This window comes from Mesocricetus auratus, unplaced genomic scaffold (assembly GCF_017639785.1).
Source record: "Mesocricetus auratus isolate SY011 unplaced genomic scaffold, BCM_Maur_2.0 Super-Scaffold_4256, whole genome shotgun sequence".
Lineage (NCBI taxonomy): Eukaryota > Metazoa > Chordata > Mammalia > Rodentia > Cricetidae > Mesocricetus > Mesocricetus auratus.
Window position 1 is genome coordinate 69,907,335 of NW_024429182.1, and position 22,658 is coordinate 69,929,992.

Here is a 22,658-nt window from a genome sequence, read left to right on the forward strand (position 1 = left end):
TTCCAAATTCATTGATTCTGGTGATGCTTCCCCCAGTGTCCTTAATTCTGAACAACTCAGACAGGCCATCCTGAAAGTCAATGGCAGCAAACAGAAGCTTTTTAAATAGTAGATTCCCTGACGAGGCCGTAGCACGGCAGTGTCTTCCTGCTGGAGTCTGAGTTAGTCTGACTGACTCACAGCCGTTCTCTTGAGGTAAGACCTCACTATATGGTAATCTCAAATGGCAGACGAATAGGAAGTATCCACAAATCAAAGGAATTCGGTGATCAGTGTTAACTGGAAAAGACCAGGCCTGGCTGTTACTCACTTCTCAAATGCCTTGCTGTGGTGTGGAATCTCTCTGGAATAAGTAGTCTGACACCAATGAATATGGAAGAGAGGAGATGTCGCCAGAGGCTCGGGCCTCCCAGTGACACCTCCTCTCTTCCACTCTGAGTGCTGTGGGAGTGATTATTCCAGAGATTCCAGCAACATCTCTGGAGGTGCGAGTGAGATCTTCTTTACTATATGACCCTGTGGTGAACAGGGCTTCAGATCCTATGCCTCTTACCCCACGAAAGGTCCCTGGACCTGGGATGCATGCATCCCAAATAGGATTTCAGGGCCCCCTTCCAGGGGATAAGGGGACTGTGAGACCCGAGTCCAGAGTGGAAGAGTCATCTTCTACGAGGCTGGATGCCCAGACTGGTGAGGACTCTGAGGGCACACAGTCAGGCAGAGCCAGCAAAGGCTTTATCACCCGCAGCAGAGTTCATCTGAAGCATTGAAGGAATACCCAGTTGGCACTGGTCTCCAAGGGAACAGCTTGTTGGGATACTGTGGTAGATTAATCTTGGGAGAAATAGACTAGGAATTTAAAATGGGAATGTTAAACTTCTGAATGGATAGTGAGTGAACATATAAATGATTGTAATGTTCCCACAGCCTTGTGGCTATGGGAAATGATTGGGCCCCAACCTGCAGTTCTGCTGAGGTCCTTCCTCACAAACAGGCAATCACCTCTCATAAAAGGAGTGACTGAGCACAGGGTTATACGCATGGTCCTAAGGTAAGACCTCCTAAATTGACGAATGGTGGCTGGCCATGGAGAAGCTGGTCTCCACCCCACTCTATGCACCACACATGGTCAGGCACATAGAAAGTCCCCCAGCTCCTGGGCAGGGAACTCTTCTCACCATAGGCTTTGCACAGTCCCAGTGTTAGACTCACACAGTCCTGCAAAGACTGTGAGGCCTGAAGACACCAAGGAAGCGCCACATCAGCCTCCCTGGAGGATGAAATCTTGCCTGTGATGCTCCCTCCCTACTGGATTGCCAGTGCCACATGGTGCCAAGGCAGTCACAAGACCACCTGTCCCATCCTTCCCACTGCCACTAAGGGAAATGCCAGACTCCCCCCTCATCCAAGAAGCTGACAGTTATGTTACTGGCCCTAAAGCTGGCCACATACTTGCCTGAAGAGGAGGGAGAGTCGCTCCATGATTGTGGAGAAATTGTAAAAGAGGTTTTTTCTTCTCATAGCTGGATTCAAAGGCTAGGCTGCTTCCCAATGCAGATATGGAGACCCTTATCAGTCCAGAGGACCTGAGATGGAGCCCTAGGACCCACATGATGGAAGGAAAGAACAGACTCTGACTTTTACATGCGTGATGGAGCACACACACACACACACACACACACACACACACACACACACACACATACACCCCAAATATAAAAGTGCAATAAAAAAACAACGTGAGAACATGAAGTCTTCCCATTACGACAAGAGATCAGATCCAGAGCTTTCATACTTACTGTCTGTTCCCTATGAATCCTGCAGCCACCCTGTGAGTGAGGTAGGCAGATGACACTTGCCCAGTGTGACAGCCATTATGGGTCCACTACCCAGGGCTAACTCAAAAGCACTGGAAGGTCTGAAGGTGAGCCCTAAAACCTGTCTGTGCTGAGTGTCATTTCCACTCTTCCCTCCTGCTGTGGCACACAGCCTAGGCTTGCACACATTTCCACTCCTCCCACTGTGGCACACAAGTTAGGTTCACACTCCAATTGCCAACTTGATGTAATCTAGACTCACCCAAGGAAGAGGATCTCAATAAGAAATTGTCCAGACAGTGTTGACTTGTATAAAGAATTATCTTGATTTTGTTGGTTGAGGTGGGAAGATACACCCACTGTGGGCAGCACCATTACCTAGCTGAGAATTCTAAACGGTGTAAGGGTGGGTAAAGGGAGCTGAGCACCGGTGCACATGCATTCATCAGTGCTCTCTGCTCTTGACTATGGTTGTAATGTGTTAAGCTGCTTCACATCTCGGCTGCCTTGAGTTCCCCATGCGATGATGGAATCTGGACTTGTGAGCCAAATACTCCCTTTCTCTCTTAAGTTGTGTTTGTCGGGGTATTTTATCACAGCCACAAGAAAGGGAGCTGACACATTCAGCAGCATCCTTTCCATGACCTCAGCTCACCTGCTGGTCACATCCTGGCCCAGCTAGAGCTGAGCAGCTCAGGACCTGGGGTGGGAGCGGCCTAGAGAGTGGGGACAGCAAAGCGTTCCCTAACAGAACTTTGATCTTCCCTCAGCAGCTAAGGGAACCCAAGCGAAATCCCGACAAATTCTCCTGCTCTCCACACATCCACTAATGAGTGTTCAGAATTACTTTCCCATCTTTGAGTTATCCAAGGAGTAAAAGGCATGAGTGTAAAAAAAGAGTTATAGGGGTTTCAAAGGTCTTTCTTACTGAGAGGTTCCTTCCTTCCATGCCGGGATAATGAGACTGCATCCATGTACTTCAAGGGGCATTTCTCTCTCCCAACTCTCTTTGATCCACAAAAGAGCTGGGTGCTCAGTGTCAGGGAGGCTGATGAAGTTCCAGAGCAGCCTGTCAAACTCAGCCACCCAGCAGCATGACAAAACAGGAAGACAGAGGCACACCCGCATAGACATTGACAGGGATGGTCACTTACAGAGAGATAGACACTGACGTCACAGACACACAGCAGTGTACAGGGTATCAGAAACAAATACCTAGCAAACGGGTGAGGTTGGAAGTGGGAGGAAAGCAGCTTGAATTTCATGTTTTGTCTGTCGTGCTAGTTTTAAATTAAAGCAGTTGCCATACCGTTTAGACCCTAAGAACAGGGGTTCTCAACCTATGGGTCAAGACTCTTTGTGGTCAAAGGACCCTTTCACAGGGGTCAGCTAAGACCATCAGAAAACACAGATATTTACATTACAATCCACAAGAGTAGCAAAATTACAGTTATGAAGCAGCAATGAAATAATTTTGTGGTTGGGGTCACCACGACATGAAATTGTATTAAAGGATTGAAGCATCAGGAGGGTGAGAACCACTGCCTTAGAGGAAGGACAATTTCACTTGCAGACCTATTTAATGTCAGTCACTAAAGAAATGTATTTCTGATCTGTAGCCATCCTTGGTACCCTGACACATCTCCGCAGGCACTTGCTGTGCTGAATTTCGTCTCCCACCATCCCTCCAGGGTTGTTTAAAATCTAGACGGCCTCTTCTTTCTGGCCACACCAGGCCTGACTTCTTGTCTGGCAAAGTCACCCTGGGGCTATAGTGCCAGAGCACGGATTCACCAGGAGTGTGCTTGCTGGCTCCAGTCCCTGTGGCTCCTGACATCTCTGGGCCACCTCATTCACTGTGTTCCTTCGCCAGCCTCTCATGATGCCTTACCTGGGAATGCAGCCTCTAGTATGCGCTCTGCGCAGGTTACCTAGTGGAGAAGGGAGTCTGATGGTTCACAGCTTCCAGGGTGAGCCCTGACTCACTCCCTGATTCCCCACTCCAGCCAGGACTGAGCTAGTCTAGTCACCCCTCATATTCAGAACAGACTAGGGCCCAAGGCACAGCCTCTCCACAGCCACCTTATGTGTACATCATGATGCTACAGATACTTCACATTAATAGAGTGTGAAATTCAACGTATGGACCTACAAAAAGTGCCAGCCTTTTGTGAGCCAACTTAGGCCATTAATTACCGCTCCTAAGGATCTGGCTGCATGCTTCATGCTACTACGTCCTTTGCAATTTTAATTACATTCTAATCAAAGATTTTACATGTCCTATTTTAAGGCCCTCAGTTTAATTATCAGCATTAGCAATATTCTGTTGTTGCTTTACAGAGCCCTTCTGGCCATTTATCTTTAAATGTTAAGTATTTATATAAATGGATACCTCATGGTCCAGAATTTTAAGTAGTCATCCACTGAAGTGTAATTTTCTCTTCTTTCTGACTGCTATTGCAGAGCCAGGTTAAAGCTAGAATCAAATAAGCTCAAGGACTCTGTTTTCAAACAGAAGCACTTTTTCTCGCATTTTTATTCTTGCCTTTGGTTTTCAAATGCTAGAATTTTTCATTTCAATCCAGATACTAATTTTTAAGTTACATGTGAATTTTATCTCTGGATTTAAAATTGGGGTTTATGAGCTATCATAATGTCATTGCTAAGTGTTTTATATTCATTTTTGTTTTAAAAACATATTATTCATTTGTGTATGAGTATGTGTGTATGTGAGCACATGTGTGTGTGTGTGTGAATTCCATGCATCATGAGTGGAGAACAGAGGACAACTTGTGGGAGCTGATTCTCTCCTTCAACCAAATAGGTCTTGGGGATCGAATTCAGATTGCCAGGACTGACTGCAAGTACCACAAGACACACTACTCACTGGCCCTCACATTCACTTTCAAGGTTGCTTGTGAACGTAGCTGCTGTAATTTTTTTGTAATCTCAGCTTTGAACTAGGTTGGAAGTTCATTCAGGTCTTCCCCTGCCTCACCCCACCACTGGGCAATCACGTGGCTCTGTGCCAAAACCACACCTGGAGAGGACCACAGCTGGAAAGAACCACAGCTGGTGAGGACAGCATCTGGAGAGGACCACACTGGGGGACGGGGAACAGGTGGTATGAGCTCCACAGGAAGCTTGTAACAGAAATGTTATGGTGATGGCTCTACCTGGACTGCTCAACCCACAGCCCGTAAGCTGATGATTTAGACAGTCCCACGAGTCCCTCAAAGTGCAAGCTGTTACATTACCTGCCAGGACATGACATTCTCCAGACACCAAAGACGCATTACCTTGTATGGCATCCAGTGCCAGCAATCTGGAAATCCAGAGGGGAGTGAGGGGAATGCTCTCAGCTTTGAAAAGAATGAGCTGGCCGGGAACTGTACTCAGCCTGAGAAAGATGAATGTTAACTGGCTGCATTTGACAATGTGAAGAGCCCCGCAGAGGCAGCAGCTCCCTGTCCTTTTCCTGCTCCTTCTCCCAGGGCCTGCCATGCTGATGCTTCCTTCTGGCCTGCAACCAGACTATGCTGCCACCAAAGACCCCTCAGAACAGAACTGTGCAACATGCAGCTCCCAGAGGGGCAAGACACCTTAATGTCAGTTCTTCCCCCAAGGGAAGTCACAGGACCAATGTCCTCACCAGTGAGCCAGCTCACTCGGTAGGTAGTCTGTGAATTCTTTGCAAGGGTTGAATTACATTCAGAACTGGCTCCCCAACCTAGACTGCAAGGTGGCAAGAATCTTGCACCCAGGACCTGTGAGGCAACCTCCACACATCGTAAGCCCCTTGCTTCCAAACTTACGGTGATCCAGGGGAAGAGGCTGCTTTGGGCCTCACTGTGAAACCCATCACGGCACCCAACGACTGTTGACACACTGATGGCCAGCACCACATCTTCTGGGTGGAGACTTTATTATGTTTTACACCATGGACACAGGAGGGTGGGTGCTACAGCAAACACCTCAGGGAAAGGAATCACTGGATGAGCACACATGCTCACCCTGCCCTTGCCTCCTTCTTCCTTGTACGTGGGTCTCTCAGAGACTGCTCCTGGTGTCCCAACCTTACAAACTGAAAATGTTGAAGGGAGACATGGAGAGTGGCAGGAACACCATCCACAGAACGGAAGCTGAGGGGTCTTTAGAGTAACTGATGAAAATCACATTACAGAAAATCCTTTCCACTGTGTTATGACATCAGGGTAGAAGAATGAGCCACGGCTCAGCGTCCATCTTCCCTAGACACCCGTCATACGGGGCCCTCAGTGATCCCCTCCAGAGGCAAGCTGGGTGCACTGTCGGCTGTCGGCCTCTCCTCCTTCTTCAGTGAAGTGGGCACTCGGAGACTGACATAGGGCTTGTGGCACGCTGTGTTGGCCAGAGGAGGATAATGCTGTCTGTAGCAAATATAGGCAAAGATGAGGCCAATCACTCCTCCAACAAAAGAATCTAGGCAGGAGAGAGGAAGTGGGAAAAACAGTTATTCTTACTTCATGCGACCAGCCCAGATTTCTAGAAAGTTCTTTTCCTACTTGCCCTAGCTGATGGATTGTTTTCAGTCTCTCCACCCCAAGCCCCATCTCACACTCCTGGAAGACCAAAGGAAAGAAAACATGCTGAAGGTGAAAACCATGGGGGTCTCTGCAAATTGTGATAGTTTTCTAGCACTCGAATGCTAAAAACCAAGGACCCAGACTACTAAGATGGCTCAGCGTGAAAGACACTTATGAAGCCTGATGACCTGAGTTCTATTCCCAGAACTTACACAAAGGTGGCTGGAGAGAGCAGACTCCACAAGGTTATTCTCTGACTCAGATGTGCCCCACCCTGCTCCACCCCAGGAATACAAATATTGTTTAAAAATCAAGGACCTGAGTCTGTGCCCCGTCCTTTAACTTACACACCCTAGCATTGAGTGATCGCAGATTGATTTTCCAGATTTTTCAGAGTAGAAGAAGAATCCTAGCCATCTCTCTAAGACCTGAACACCCACAGGAGCTGACATCTATTTTTTCTAGAGAAGTCATGCTGGAGTCCTTCAATCTTGCTGCTGAGCCACAAAACCCCAGCAGGTGTTCTGGTTTCTGCCTTCCAGTAAGGGGGCTTCTCAGGGATGAAATAAACCCTCAGAGGCATATAGTGAATAAAACCTTTAATAGTCCTTGAGACTTGGCAAACTCTGTAGAGCTCTGTAAAAAGAGCTTGATCTCTCCAATGAGCTGCAGGCATCACTGAGATGGAGGGGTAATGGTGGAGGGCAGGTGAAGCAGGATGGCTCATCTGTAGGCAAACACAGGCTCCTTAACCAAATAGAATGGTCAGAAACTCAGTAAAGATGCCATGAAGATGGCTTACCCATCAACCCTCACTGTGTGTGATGCATGCCCAAACTGTCTCTATTGACTATTTATGCCAAAATACCTTGACACAGGGGGGACCTCCCACAGTAAAAGAAATCAGGAACTCATGTTGTAGTCACTGTCATTCTCTACATGGCAACTATCTTGTTAAATCATGCCAACTTCCTAAAGATAGTTGGAAGCACCTCCATTTTCCCCAGCATTCCAGTTTAATTCCATTACTGTGACAGATTCCATGACCAATGTAGGGGAGGAGAAGGTTGATCTCAACTTATAATTTCAATCTGTCATCAAGGGAAGTCCTGGAAAGAATTTGAAGCAGAAACAATGGAGGAACATTGCTTTGCTGACTCAGTTAAAGACCTATGCTTGGCAAGCTTTTTTATACAGCCTAGGATTACCTGCCTAGGGAACTGAGTCACCCAGAGTGGGCTACATCAATTAACAATCAAGACATTACCTGAATATACATGAATACAGGTAAACCTTATCTGGGAATCCTTTAATTTTAGATGGCCTCTTCAGGTGACTCTAGGCTGTGTCAAGTTGACAGATAAACCTGACTAGGACAAAGAAGGCTAGAACACAATTACCCTGAACCTGTAGTCTATGGTGGCCCAGGGGCTGTATAAACCATTATAGCTTCATTCTAGGCTCGATAACCTCAGGACTTTCTGAGGTCCTAGCCTTCAAAATGCAACAGGCCTGTGGGATGAAGGCTATGTCAGCCCTGGGTCAAACAAGGAATAACTGTTTCCACATTTCTTAGAAAGTCAGACACTGTGTAGTCACCTCAGCTAAGTTACTTGTCTTTTGCTTCCTGTGAGGCCATATTGAATTGTCAAAGCCTTGTATCTTTCCAGAAAATGAACCTCTCTTTATGTAGTTGCGTGTGTGATACCAGTCTGATGGGGAAAGTCCTTCTGTGTATATGTAAATAAAGCACTGTTGGTCAATCGGGAAGCAAGATAGATGAGACTAGGAGTTGAGGAGGACTCTGGGAAATGTAGTCAAGAGTAGAGGGTCACCATGTGATCTCCCAGAAGGAAAGGATGCATCAGGAGTGCAATCTTGGAAAGATAAGTCCTTATAAAAATATATATTAGTAATGGTGGGTCAATAATTAAGTCAGATCTAGCCAATGAGAAACAATAGCAAATGGCCAACAGTTTCAAAATTAATATAGTATCTCATGTGTTATTTGGTGGCTGAGACAGCAGCCGGACTCAGGTGGCTGGCAGGAAGAGTACACATTACATATGGCGCCTGGACTTGGGGCACAAATTTCCACCTAACAAAAACTTAAAAAGGGATTTTAGAAACAAAAGAACAGAGACAAGCATGGCTTCTTGGTAGCAGCATTTTCTTGGGTGGGTTCTGTTTTGCTAGAAACAAGCAGAGACTTGCGTGGCCAGTGCTGATGGTAAACTTATGCCCGTCATCTTGCAAAAACAGCAGCTAAAACAGCCGTAGTTTTGATTTTAGCAATGTTGTTTAGCAGATAACAGAAACACGGCCAGAAAAACATAAAGATTTACAGTAAATTCAGATTCAGCAGAAGTAAAATCTCTAAAATGTTCACAGTGTGTTTAAAAATTATGTGTAGGCTTGGGAGAGAAAAAGAAACAAAATAAAGTGGTTTAAAAAAATAGAGTGGCTGGGCAGTGGTGGTGTACTCGCCTTTAATCCCAGCCCTCCAGAGGCAGGAAGATTTCCACAAAGAAACCCTATCTCAGAGAAAAATAAATAATAAAAGTTAAAGATATACAGTAATATAAGCCAGGTAAAGATGGAAAATACACAGAGTCTGGATACTGCATGTTATTGTATTATCTTTGAATCGTTTAACTGCTAAGGAAATAGCAACAACTGCTACAAATTAATTCAACTTATCTATTTTGAAAATGCTTTGACTTCTAAATTTAAATACAATGACAGGTTACTTGGGAAAAAAGTTTTTGTTTGTGTTTCCACAGGAAATGAAAGGTTGTGGATTCCTTTCAGGCTTCTATGGTTTGATGAACCAATACCCCTGGAAGCAGTGGCCCAGGGGATCCAACATCTAAAACAGCTGAGATGATACAGCCCTATGGACTACAAAAAAACAAGGACTTGGCCAGGTTTCTGTGTTTTGTCATGATCCCCATGGTATGGACAGCGTCCCCAACCAACAGGAAGCAGTTTGGAATGAGCAACACCTAAATTCCCAAATATTGCTCATAAATTTTTGTTTTCAATTAAATGGGGTTGCTTATAATTGGTAATGATTACAGTCAATCTCTTTCTAAAGGGAAAAATAGACTATAATATAGAAATGAATACTTTGTATTGGAATGAATTTTCATTTATTGATACAAATTTAAGGTCAATTTTGGGATATGTATATTTCTCCTCTTGTTTAGGTATTGTGTTTATATTGATCTTTTAAAATGTAATGCATAATTAAATACAGATTGTATATAGTCACCTATAATAGTCAAAACTTATAGTTAGGTTAGTTAGGTTTTCTAGATATACAGAGATATATTTGAGATGGATAGATATTCTTCAAACCTTTCAAAGACCAGAAAATGGCATTAATGGTTCATGGTTTTTCTTGACAATGAGAAATATCTGCTCCTGGCAGCACCAATCTACGTCAGAGAGGAAGATGGACATCGAAGAAATTCATTATTAAGTTTGCTTTCAATATGGCAAGATTAGCCATTTGGACAAGAAACTGCTTTTGCCTTTACTATAGACTGGACATACAGGATCCACAGGAAAGTGACTGCTGAACTTTATGGGATAGTTCTAAAGGACACAGAAAAATGACTGACAAACTGCCAATGCAAATAGACAGTTTAAAATTTCCTGCTTTGTTAAGAAGTCTGCCAGACACACTGTGGCCTGTGGGCTGAAGATGGATGCCCCAACATTACAGAGGAACTTCAGGTGACTGACTGTCTAGGTAGTGAGATGTCTCATCTGTCAATTCTAGTGTTTATATATTATCCTTCTGTGGCCTTTGATGGAGTTGAAGACAGATAGTTATAATTACAGTTTTCCTTACTTATGATAAAAGATAAGTTGCATATATGACTTTAGACTCACAAAGATAGGATAGATGATATTTTCTTTAAATTTTGATAAATGTTAATGAACTAAATATTGTATTTGTAGCTCTTAATAACTGCCTTGTTATATATTTTACTATGTCAAAGTTAAAACCTTTCTTTTTATTTAGACAGAAAAGAGAAGATGATGGGAGAAGTCCTTCTGTATATATGTAAATAAAGCATTGTTGGACAATAGGGAAGCAAGATAGATGAGACTAGGAGTTGAGGAGGACTCTGGGAAATATATTCAGGAGGAGAGGGTCTCCATGTGATCTCCTGGGAGGAAAGGATGCACCAGGAGTGCAATCTTGGAAAGATAAGTCCTTATAAAGATATATATTAGTAATGATGGGTCAATAATTAAGTCAGATCTAGCCAATGAGAAACAATAGCAAATGGCCAACAGCTTCATAATTAATATAGTGTCTTGTGTGTTACTTGAGGGCTGAGATAGCGGCTGGACCCAGGTGCCTGGTGCCTGGTGTACACGTTACACCAGTCATTGTTGGTCTTGTTATAAGTATCTAGGCTCTACCTTGCTCTATCAGGATAATTTAAAAAGATTTCCATTTTTAAATTTATTCAGTGCATGAATGTACATGTGTACAGGTACACACATGCATGCCACAGTTACTGTGTGTCAGAGGACAACTTATAGGAGTAGGTTCTCTCCTTCTACCACATGGGATCTGAGGATTAAAGCCATCAAGTTTCTCAGAAAATACTTTAATCTATTGAGCAATCTCCCTGGCCCTATCAGAATTTTTAATGGGCACAAAATTTTGTATGTTAATATCCTCCATAGAACCAACAACTGCTACAGTCAAAATTTACAGTAGGCTAACAGGCAAACACAATTTTCTCTAACATATGCTTTAAAGTTCTTCCAAATATAATTTTCAATATAATACATATAAATCTTATTGATCTACAGTAGTAAAATAGAAAAAAAACACGCATAAATAAGAGTGCTTGTATTCTAGAAGTTTCCATAATGGAGCATGGGTGTCAAGGGCATGCAGCCTAATGTCTAGCTGCTGCTCTAATGACCAGAGTCTAGAGTCTGGACACACCAGCTGGTGATTCTCCTTCATGTACAAATAAATGGAACTTCTCTTCTGCTCAGTGGAATGCCACTGGTCCTAAGAACCAAGAAAGGCCAGTGTCAATCCCAGCTGTTCACACGGCTCTGTCACATACTCCAGTCATGTCCCCTTCACTAACAATCTTTCTGTCTATATCGCTTATTTCTTGGTTTCATACATGTAGCTTCCATCCTGGGATCAGAAAAGGATCCTTCTTACTCCCTCCCCTGCTTCAACTTGTTATCCTTGTACAATGAAGCCCAGGTGGACACGCCAGCAACCCCTCTCCACTCCTGTAAAATTCTGGTGGTGAGTAATGGCAGACTTTGTAGCTGTGGATGGTTAGTGTTAGGTTTAGAACTCTATGGGGACAAGGGCTATGGGTCTTGTTGGCTGCTGACTCCCTCAACACTTGGCCAACATCTTGCTGCTAATAGCAGAACTAAGACTGTTGAGGAAGGTGAACACACAGGAAGCCAAGGGTCCAGAACTATAACCCCAGGAAGATGGCCATGTTTTCATAGCCTTTTATTATACTTTTAATTCAGTATTCTTTTAACAAAAGATTAATTGTGTGTGTGTGTGTGTGTGTGTGTGTGTGTGTGTGTGTGTGTGTGTGAGAGAGAGAGAGAGAGAGAGAGAGAGAGAGAGAGAGAGAGAGAGAGAGAGAGAGAGAGAGAGAATGTTAGAGGAAAACTTGTATGAGTTGTTTCTCTCCTCCCACCATGTGTGTTCTGGAGAACAAACTTAGGTCTCAGACTTGACATAGAGTGCCCTTACCCATTGAGCCATCTCCCCAGCCCTTTATAGAATTTTAAATAAACCTGGGAGACATGTATCACCCAAGAATCTGTAAAGCAGTATATACTATGAATTCCTGAACAGGGCTTTAAGGCACAGTTAGTATCACAGAATAAAACAGCAGTTCAAATGAAGAGTTTCTTCATGTAATCTATGGATACCAGTCCATAAAACACGTTACAACCTTTTCCAGTTCAAGGTCTTCGAGCTGCACTATTACATCATTTTATTATTTTGTCCAAGCTCAGGGAACAGTCCCACAGGGTATTATTTTTATGAGCATCTAAAATAAACCACAAAACCTAACCTGCATTTGAGCCATTGACTATCAAACAGACCGAAGAGATAAGTCTACAAATGACACCACCTGGCTTCTCTGTGGCTCAGCATTTCAAGAGGAGGGCCATTGACTGTGGTATCTGACAATTCTAGGCACACACGTCATTGATGTAGCATCATGAAAGGAAATGGTGATGCCAGCCCAAGCCCTTTCCCATTTGACAGAACAAATTAAAAGCAAGAGGGGTGGGAAGCAAACAGAGACAAAACGGAGTCTTACCCAAGTCACCTTCAAGCAGTCACTCAGGGCTGTGTTTATTGCCAAAGTGTGAACAAGAAATTACCTTCTTTAGGAGGGAGTTTGTCATTAAGAGCTCAAGTGGGCTACTGCTGTTTTAATCAACACACACTCACATCCTGTTGACAGATACCAGGCAAGGGGCATGCAGGTCTTCATTGGGAAAACCCATTTAGGATCGACTTCACCCCAAGAATGGTAGCATGCTCCTCAAAGACTCAAACTGAGAAATGAATGAGTCTCCTGTCCCTGGCATCCAAATGCTGCTGTTTCCTTACTTAGCATGGTGTTAATACTTAAACACACCTGTTTACTGTGTGTGCATCAGGTGTTAGGCAGTAGAGTTGGACTTTGGATATCTGGGAGACCCTGCTGCCCAGAGTTTATAACCCCAAAAGACAAGACAGATAGGATGTAATGATGACTGAACAGTGAATTGCAGCCGTGACAAGCCCCATGAATGAGAAGTGTGGGTGTCTGAGAGCTGGCTCAGCAGTATGGCCTGGGCTAACCTGGAGCACAGCATTATGCTGAGGGTGTGACCTAAAGGCTGAGATATTAAAAAGGGGAAGTAGAGGTAAAAAGGGCACCTCCAGTTTTCTAGGAAGAAGGAAAGAAATGCATAAAGCTGCCAAGAAAGGAAGAAAGGGGCTTGTCAGACTGAGAAATTGATGGTGGGACCACCTAATAAAAGGGCTACAGAATATAAGGTCACCAATCTGGTTGCTGTGAAGAATATTTCTCACATTCCTGTACAGCTCTGATGAACCCTCAGCATGGACCAGAGTCCCACTTCCCTCTGGGGTATCATCTGTGCATCTCACAGCCTCATACCTCCTATCCTGTTTGGCACCCCACTTCCAAGTCTGTCTGCGTACTAGATGGTGTCTAGAATCCTAAACAGCTTGCTCATGTGCACTGCCTCAGAGCCCAGTAGTTTCCATTCTGTAAATGTTTGGCAAACAGATACACTGAACATCATGTACAAAATATACCAAACTGTCAACATCGTCAGCCACAAAAGGCCATGCATTCCATGGCACCTAAAACAGGCAAACCCAGAGACAGAAAGTCGGTCAGTGTTGCCAGGAGCAGGGGATGGTGACTGCTAGTAGTAGGTTTATGATGGCTGCACTATTTTGAATATGCAGATAGAGCTCAATGCACTGTGCACTGCAAAGGGAAGAGCTTTACCGTGCCAAATTAGAGCTCAATGAAGTCTTTCTTCATAAAAACAGAAGGAGGAAACCAACACCAGATGGTTTAATGGGACCAGAAACTGTGACTTTGAATCCAGTAACCTGAGAATGAATCTTTGCCTTTAAGATGGGCACAAACTCATCTTCATTTTACGAGGTCAAAGGGCAGGAAATAACCTCACCAGGTCTTCCACAGCCAACATGTCAGGCTATGTTCACCTGCTCCAATAAAACAACATGAACAAGGACTTCCTATATGTGTTAGCAGGTCCCTAGGAAGAGCACATTCATTCCTGTCACCATGGCAACATTCGACATCATTGAGTTCACTTGACTTGGGAATTTATATGTCTTGGGTTTTATGACTCAAGATGCTTAGGCAAAATTCAACTCTGGAAAGCTCAAAAATTGTATGTAATCTTTTTGAGTTTTTGTTTGTTTTGTTTTATTTGGTCTTTTTTATTCTTTCCAGTGTTTCTCTGTCTAGTGAGATCCTGCATTTGTGACTGAGTTTTTAGAAAAGAATTTTTATAACACCAACCTACCTAGTACATTGTAGGCTGGAGGCACGGTGGCCATACTGCCTTACTGAGCCCACAGGCACAAGGAGGCATGGCTGAATATTTAAAATGCAAATTTAAAATTTTTACTTTTGAAAGGAAAGAGCTTACAGAAAATGTGGCTTATTATATTAAAATCAGTTGGATGAGCTCAGAAAAACTCAGAGTGTCTGTGTCACCTGCCACATCCCAGAAATACCAGTTTCTGATCCAAAGTCTCTAGTTAAGCCAAGGGAGTGATGGAAGCCAGCCAAGAAGGCCAACAAAAAGTCCCACAAGGACACTGGGGACCTAGCAAGCTGGCATCCTTTGTAGCGGGAATTGTTTCTTGCACAGACAGACAGTGTCAGCTACTCAGCTACTGCTTGGAATGTTGTCCTATAAGATGAAGCAAGCTAATTTCATGATGTTCTGGCTACCTAGTTTTAACATAAAACCCTCTCCCTGCCATGGGCATGGTAGTGAAAGGGGAGAACTGTGGAGTGGTCTCGTTCTTTTGAAGCCCACAGCAACAGTCCTATGTCGTCTGCACTCCTACATACTTCCTGTTTGTCTTTCTTTCTCTGTTAATACATTACAGTGAACCAACGTCTCACACACTGTTGAGCATTTCCTTCAGTCTCTAGGCAGCTTTCCCCATTGCCTTAATGCAGATTGGTTGAGGGTGTTACCAATGCAAAGAATGTGTCTATTGAGAGGGGAGAATGTTTTAAGCCATGTGTATGTTTGCATTCTCTGATATAGGAGGTTGAGGCAGGAGAATCTTGAGTTTGAGGGTATCCTGGGTTACAAGCTGAGCTCACAGCAAGGCTGGCTCAAAAGAAGGCAAAACAGAAAACAAAGGGACAATTTAGTCAGAATCATGCACCTAGTTAGCACATATTTATTGAGCTGACTTACATCACTTTCAAATTTCTGTCAAATCCCCAATCACTTATAACACAGTGAGACCTTATTAGGAAACTGGGTCTTAAGGCTTTGAATTCACTGTGGAACCAAAGATAGCCCTAAACCAAAGGGGACAAAACCCTGGCCCCATGTATGATGGGTAATCACTCTACCAAGAAACCATATCTGCAGCAGAAAATGGGTTCTTTCTAGACGATGAGGCCATTGGGCTGGATACTAGCCCAACATGACTGGAATCCTTATAAAGAGGGTGGTTAGGGTAGATGAAAGCAGAGAGATCGATGTGAAGAGATGCAGACAGAGTGTCATGGAGACAGAAGCAGAGTCTGGAACTCGGCTTCCACAAGCCAGGGAACATCTTGGGCATGAGAAACTGGGAGAGGCAAGGAAAAGTCATTCTTCAGGCTTCCAGGACAGGCTTCCAGCCTCCAGAATAGTAAGAAAATACATTGTTAAGACAATATACTGCTGTCATTCTAAACACCTGGTGCTTAGATGTTTGTTTTAGACACTCTAGTGAACTCCATCAGAAGATAGCATATCACATGCAAATATTCCTACCTATGTTGGAGGAACCAGTAAATGACACAAATCTGCTCATTTACATATCATTTATAGCTGCCTTCACATAATTGTCACAGAAATGGTTTATCTACATAAGGTCTATATACAGTGTTTACAAAGTCTGCCTTCCTCCCTTTTTCTGGGGAATTGGAACAGACAATTGTCAGTATGCACTAAATTAGCTGCTAGAAGGTAGCAAATGAGTCAGGGTAGAGGATATGAGGGGTGTGATGTAAGTGAAATGATATTTTCTAGTGTATACCAATGTGATGTGTGAAACAAGGCTAGAGGAGGGCAAAGGATCATCATTGTATGCCCACATCAAGGAGGAAAGGATTGCAGGCACAAGAATAAGCCAGTGCAAAGGCCCTGTGGTAGATAATCCTGGAGCGTTGCAAGGAACAGCAAGAAGTCACACGAGTAGCAGGTCTGAAGGATGGGATTTTGCACACCACTGCAGGGTATGGGTTCTGATGCTGAAGGAACAGAGCATCGATGGAGGAATTTATGGGAAAACCCATGATTTTGAAGGCTCGCCGGATGCATTTAAAGGACAAGGATGAAGACCACCAGGAGTTTTGGACTAGGCTGGTGAGAGGGATTGGATTCTAGAAATATATATATATATATATATATTTTTTTTTTTTTTTTTTTTTTGGTTTTTGAGACAGGGTTTCTCTATATTGTTTTGGAGGCTGTCCTGGAACTCGCTCGGTAGACCAGGCTTGGTCCGGAACTCACAGAGATCCGTCTGCCTCTGCCTCCTGAGTGCTGGGATTAAAGGCGTGCGCCACCACCGCCCGGCTTAGAAACATCTTGAACATAAAAGTCCAAAGGAAAGCATATGAAGCTGAGAAGAGAAGCATTCCCTGAATAAATTGAAGCAAGGTGTCCATGGAGCCCAGGAACAAGTGACATCTTTCCCCAAGGAAACTGGGCAATGGACCAGCCAAGTACAGAAAGATACAGAAGGCCCAGCTGAGGAATACTCCCATGGACCAAGTTCTGCCTGTTGGGTGGGCTCTGCATGGTGACAGGAGCACCATGGGGCTTCAGACTGTTCCTACTCTCCTTAGCACCATCATAGATATGGTGCTTACCATGGACATCTGGGCTCTGAGGTTCCTAAATAGCATGGAATGTTGTGAGCTCAGCTATGTCACACAGGTAGCCAATGGAGGGGAGATACATCATTCAGTTGGAATGGAGTATCCTAGAAGGAGATCTTCAGGCTCATGTTTGGTTCAGCCTAGGGCTGGTAGGTTTCTGGTGGGAACAACCACACAGTCCTAAGAAACCCTTTCAAGTCCCTTCATTTAGAAAATCAACGGAGTGCTTCTGCTAACCTAAGAGAGGTCTGGTGAACCTGGTGAACTCTCTCTCTCTCTCTCTCTCTCTCTCTCTCTCTCTCTCTCTCTCTCTCTCTCTCTCTCTCTCTCTGTGTGTGTGTGTGTGTGTGTGTGTGTGTGTGTGCGCGTGCGCGCGCGCGCGCCATGCATGTGTCTGTGTCTGAGCTTGCATGACTGCTAACACACCCTGGGACAGAGCAAAGTACATGTTCTTACAAAGTCTAGCTATGGTTCTTCTTTGGCCAGGATCCACAAATACACAAGAGAGAGAGAAGAGGCAGAAGCTTCCTTCAGGCATGCTCTGTCCTCTGTGTGGATTTTCTCCAGCATGGAGATTCTACATATTTCAGAGTTCAAATGCCTCATGTTCATGATTAAACACAAAGGTGAGCCCTGTTGCCAGGCATGGGGCTTTGCACTGGCACCACCTGCAAGTCTCTCTGGCATCCAAGGGACCTGGAAATCAACTTAGTGCAAAGACAAAGGGGGCATCCACCACATAGAGTTTTGATATCCATCCAGCCAGTTCTCTTTCTGGGTAAGTTTCACTAAATATTTCACATGTAACCCCATCTATGCTTATGCCCCCATCATTCTCATTTAGTAAAAAAAGCAGACTTGCATATTTAGAGTGGACTAGGGAGGTCAAAATAACAAAAAAAACAACATCATAACTAACAAAAGTAAGCCATGCGAGATTATGGGATATTGATTAGATATGAATATGTAATGAAGTAATTGGTTGTATTTCCATATTTGGTATCATGCTTAAATCACATTGAAATGGAGTCATAAAAATCCCATAATAGTAATGCTGTTAACTAACATTAATAATGAGAAGGACTTGGGCTTTGCTGATGCCTACGGGGTTCCACATGGATTTTCACCTTGATTGATGGTCCCACCCATGGTCGCTGGGCAGCTCAGTTCACCACAGAGAAACAAGCAATTTGTCTCAATCAAGCATCCTTCTTCCAACATCCACCTACACTGCAATCAAAGGCCTTGCTGCTATGTGTTTGCCAAGTCCCAAACCTCAGAGGCCACCTCCATCTCTCCCCAAACAACTGAACACTGAATAAACACAATCTCTCATTCTTTCCTCACAGCTACTTAGCTACAGAAAAGAAGACAACAATCCAGGCTAGCATCAGAGATGGCTGAAGAGGTGCATACCTCACATATTAGGCTGTTGGTACAATATCATTATGCAAAGATGAAGGGGGAAAACATCAATTCTCATCAATTCTGAAACTTTTAAAAAAATTTGGGACAGGGTCTCATACATCTCAGGATGATTGTGAAGTCACTGTACAGTCAAGGATACCTTGAACCTCAGGTCATCCTGTCTCCACCTCCTAGTGCTAGAATCATAAGTACAATCTTAAGTGTACACCACCACACCCAATTTATGTAGTGCTGGGGATGGAACCAGTATTTCACACATGTTAGGCAAGTATTCCACCAATGAGCTACATCTCTAGCCCCTTGAAGTCCTTCATTGTTTCCCAAATCCAAAATGGTCCAATAAGAGTGGCAACTCAGTATCAGTTGCTTTTAAACAGATTATGTTGGGAAAACACATCTGCCACTAAGTCAGTTGTTTACGAAATGCTACACATCCTTCCTCAGTACCAGTGAGCAAGGCAACAGAGATAACTGATTTACATAGTGCATTTGCATTTACCAATGACAGTTGGGTTCATTATTGCATTCAGTCTACGATACTACTCTGTGAAATATTCATATATTATCATTGTATGGTCAAGAAGAAATTGGAGTTCCCCGGGAAACAGGAGACACAATTCACACAAGGCCATTCGGTCCACACTGTTCTTTCTGGGAAGCCCTAACCCCACAGGCAACAAAGGTTGTAGGAAAACTGCTAGGGCTAGCACTGCAGTGAAGACAAGCCCCTGTTGCTGTTGACCCAGGGACTTTGTCCCTTCTTCCTTCTTGTAATGTGGGTTTCATGACACCAAGCACTTCACTCAACTCAGTGGTAAAATAAAGACCAAGGGAGGGCTGCAGCTACAGCTCTGCTGTCCTTTCCTAACCTCCCCCATTCTGAGGACACGGGACGGTGACACATCCCCCATCTAACTGTGCTTCAGCATCTCTTCCCTGTACCCCGCACCTTCCAGCTCCAAAATATCATTTCAGGTATATGACTCCCAAGACATGAGCTGCAGGAGGGCTGGGATTAGACCAGAAACTGGGAGGGAGCAGGAGAAACTCTTTACTGGTGACTCTCAGAAGTGACCAGAAAGGACAGGCTCCTTTGTCAGCATGCAGGCCCCTAGAAACCACATCAGACTCCATCCTACCCCTGATACTAGTCCAGGACTAAGTGGATAGAGATGAGGCTGATCAAGGTGGTCTCTGAGGATGCCATTTTGGGAAGCCACACCATAGATCCTGCTGTCCCTGGAAGTCACAGCTACTATGACTGTCATCTCTATCTGCTCCCTGTCTACTATGGCAGGTGGTGATTCTCTTTCAGGCCAACTGTGACTAGCAGTTTTATTGGCAGAGATATGGTAAGGTCAGTCACATTCCAGGAACAAACCCCTCAAATGCTGTGATTTAGGTTTTAATGGATATTCTAGGACTGAAACATAGAGGCAAGTCTTCACCCCTGCTTTGTGATAGAAGTGTTGCCTTGAGACAGAGTTAAGTCGAAGGTCAGCCTTGCAATACAGGTGAACCTTGCCTTAGCCTTGTTATAGAAACAAGCCTCATTACAGCTGTGTTAGATGTTAAGTCTCACCCCAGCCTTAAGACAGAGCCTTACTCTAGCCTCATGGTAGTTACTAAGAATATTGGTAAAGTTGGTCCCTGGGTTGGACATACCTTTGGCACTGCCTTTGTGGTGAGAAATATGTGCTTGGGGACTGGATTTACAATGGAAAAGGAGCCAAAAACAACTTGGCACTGAGTCTGGAGACCAATCAAGCAGAGAAATTACATTTGGGCCTGAGACCAGAGTGACTACACTGAAGACCTGCTATCCTGGCGGGACTTGAACAAAGTCTTCTTGAAAACAGAGGAGAAGAAAGAACTCAGCAGGGCAAAGATGAATGCCAGGACACAGTTGAAGAGGCCAGTGTCATTACGGCCACATACAATAGGGACTTGGTTCTTCCCAATTAGTGAATGTCCAACACCCATCCTTGGAAGAAGAGTGGGGCCTCTCGGAGGACTGATCAGGGACTCACCTTGCCAGTGATGCTTGTAGTCACACATGCGAGACAGAGCGATCATCATGGCACAGTACAAGGGCAAGATGGCAGCACAGAGCCGCCAGCTCTTTCCCCGCCCACTCTCCGTGAAGCAGTGCAGCTTGCCAGCCAGGTAGAATGTTGTGAAACCAAGGCCCGAGAAGGCAACTGCCAAAGAGAAAAAGCAGGCATTACCCTACCAGGCGAGGAGTAGCAAGAACTCTGTGTATCTCAGGCTTCCTCGCTGCCATCTTCAAGCCCCAAGGTCAATGCCCAGAACAACCAGGCACCATGTAGCCAGATCTGTTCTCCTGCCATAACCATTCTAGAATAAACTTTCAGCCATGAGAATGACCCTCCAGGCCTGCATGTGCCCAAAGCCTACTCTATGTCAGGATTATTTCACTCACTGCCTCCCTCTCTCACTTTCTCCTTCCTTCCCTCCCTCCCTCCCTCCCTTCCTCTTCTCCTCCCTCCTTTCCTCATTCATTCATTCAACAAAGATGTACTGACTCTTGTGATGGGTAATTTTGGTTGTCAACTTGACACACCTGTGAAGATGGAACCTTAGTTAAGAAACTGCAGTCATCACATTGACCCATGGCATGTTGGTAGGGCAGTTTCTCTATTGGGGTAGTAGGGCTCATCCCACTGTGGACAGTGCTATCCCTAGGTATGGGAGCTTGGGTTATTTAAGAAATATAGCTGAACATGGGCTGGAGAGCAAGCCTGTAATCAGGGTCTTGCTTTAAGTTCCTGCCTTGGCTTTCCTCAGTGATAGACTGTAACCTAAAAGGTGAAATAAATCCTTTACTCCTCAAGTTGTGTTTTGTTTTCAGTGGTTTATCACAGCACAGAAAAGCTAGCTAGAACAGCTATCCAGTACATGCTAGGGAGACACAAGCTAAATGAGGGAAGAAAAAGATGCCCTGGACACCATCTCTGCTCTTACAGCGTGTGGTGGTTTGAAAGAAAATGGCCCCCGAAGGGAGTGGCTTTGTTGAGTAGGTATGGCTTTGTTGGAGGAAGTGTGTCAATGTGTGTGTGTGTGTGGGGGTGGGCTCTGAGGGCTCTTTTGCTCAAACTTCCCTCAGTGTGACACTGAGACCATTTCCTGTTGCCTTCAGATCAAGCAGCACATCTGCCTGCATGCTACCATGCTCCTTGTCAAGATGATAATGGATTAAACCTCTGAAACTGCAAACAAGTCATACCAATTAAGTGTTTTCCTTAAAAGAGTTGCTGTAATCATGGTGTCTCTTCACAGCAATAGAAACCCAAACTAAAACTCAGGCTTTAGGGGCTGATGGAAGGACATGGCCATTCTGAGAGATTCTTTTAAAATTATTACATTCAATAAGAAAACAAGTGTATCCCCCCAAAATTCAGTAACAACTGCTTAGATTAGAAGGGTTGGGACAAGTCAGGAGCCTGAGATGACCCCCTGTTTTTGGTAGAGATAGAACATGCAATGGCAGCATTGCTAGGATGACATCAGCAAATACCACAGAGGAGTTGACTTGATAGAGAATACACTCATGACAAACACATTGAATTCTTCTTTAAATATAAAATTAATGTATTTTAGACATGCAAAGACTTAAAACCACGGAGTTTGGCTATAGTATATGCAATCCCCCAAGCGTTCATCCATTCCTTTATGACAATATAAGTGGATCTGGAAGATACTCTAGTAAGTGTGCCCAAGAAAGATTGTTGTCATTTTGTTTCTGTTGCTATGATGAATACCCTAAAAAAAACAACTCAGGGAAGAAAGAGTTTATTTACTTACAGTTCCAGGTTACAAGTCCATTATTGTGGGGAAGTCAAGGCAAGACACCAAAGCATCAATGTATAGCCAAAAGTGGTGAGAATTAAATGCATGGAGGGAGCCTTGCTTGCTCTCAGCTAGTGTTCTCCTCTCTTACACTGTTCAGGGTTCCTCCTGCCTAAGGAATGGTGCTGCCCACAATGAGCTGCCTCTCCCTTCCTAAGTTACCAATTAAGATAACCTCTCACAGACATACACACAGGGCAGTCTTTCCTATATAATTCCTCATTAAGAATCTTTCCCTAGTGATTCCAGAGCATATCAAATCCACATTA

The 22,658-nt window shown here is 44.2% G+C and overlaps 1 protein-coding gene across 1 annotated transcript in view; it reads right to left on the reverse strand.

Annotated features, from left to right (window-relative positions):
- Positions 1–5,725: 5,725 nt before the first annotated feature.
- Positions 5,726–22,658, reverse strand: part of Plpp4 (phospholipid phosphatase 4) — a 133,208-nt gene continuing 116,275 nt past the window's right edge. Inside the window, exons 6-7 of the mRNA XM_040753230.1 lie at positions 20,550–20,720; positions 5,726–6,278 (exon numbers count right to left, since the gene is read on the reverse strand). Of these exons, the coding sequence (XP_040609164.1) occupies positions 6,079–6,278; positions 20,550–20,720 (371 nt within the window). The 3' untranslated portion in view covers positions 5,726–6,078. The remainder of the gene's footprint in view (positions 6,279–20,549; positions 20,721–22,658) is intronic.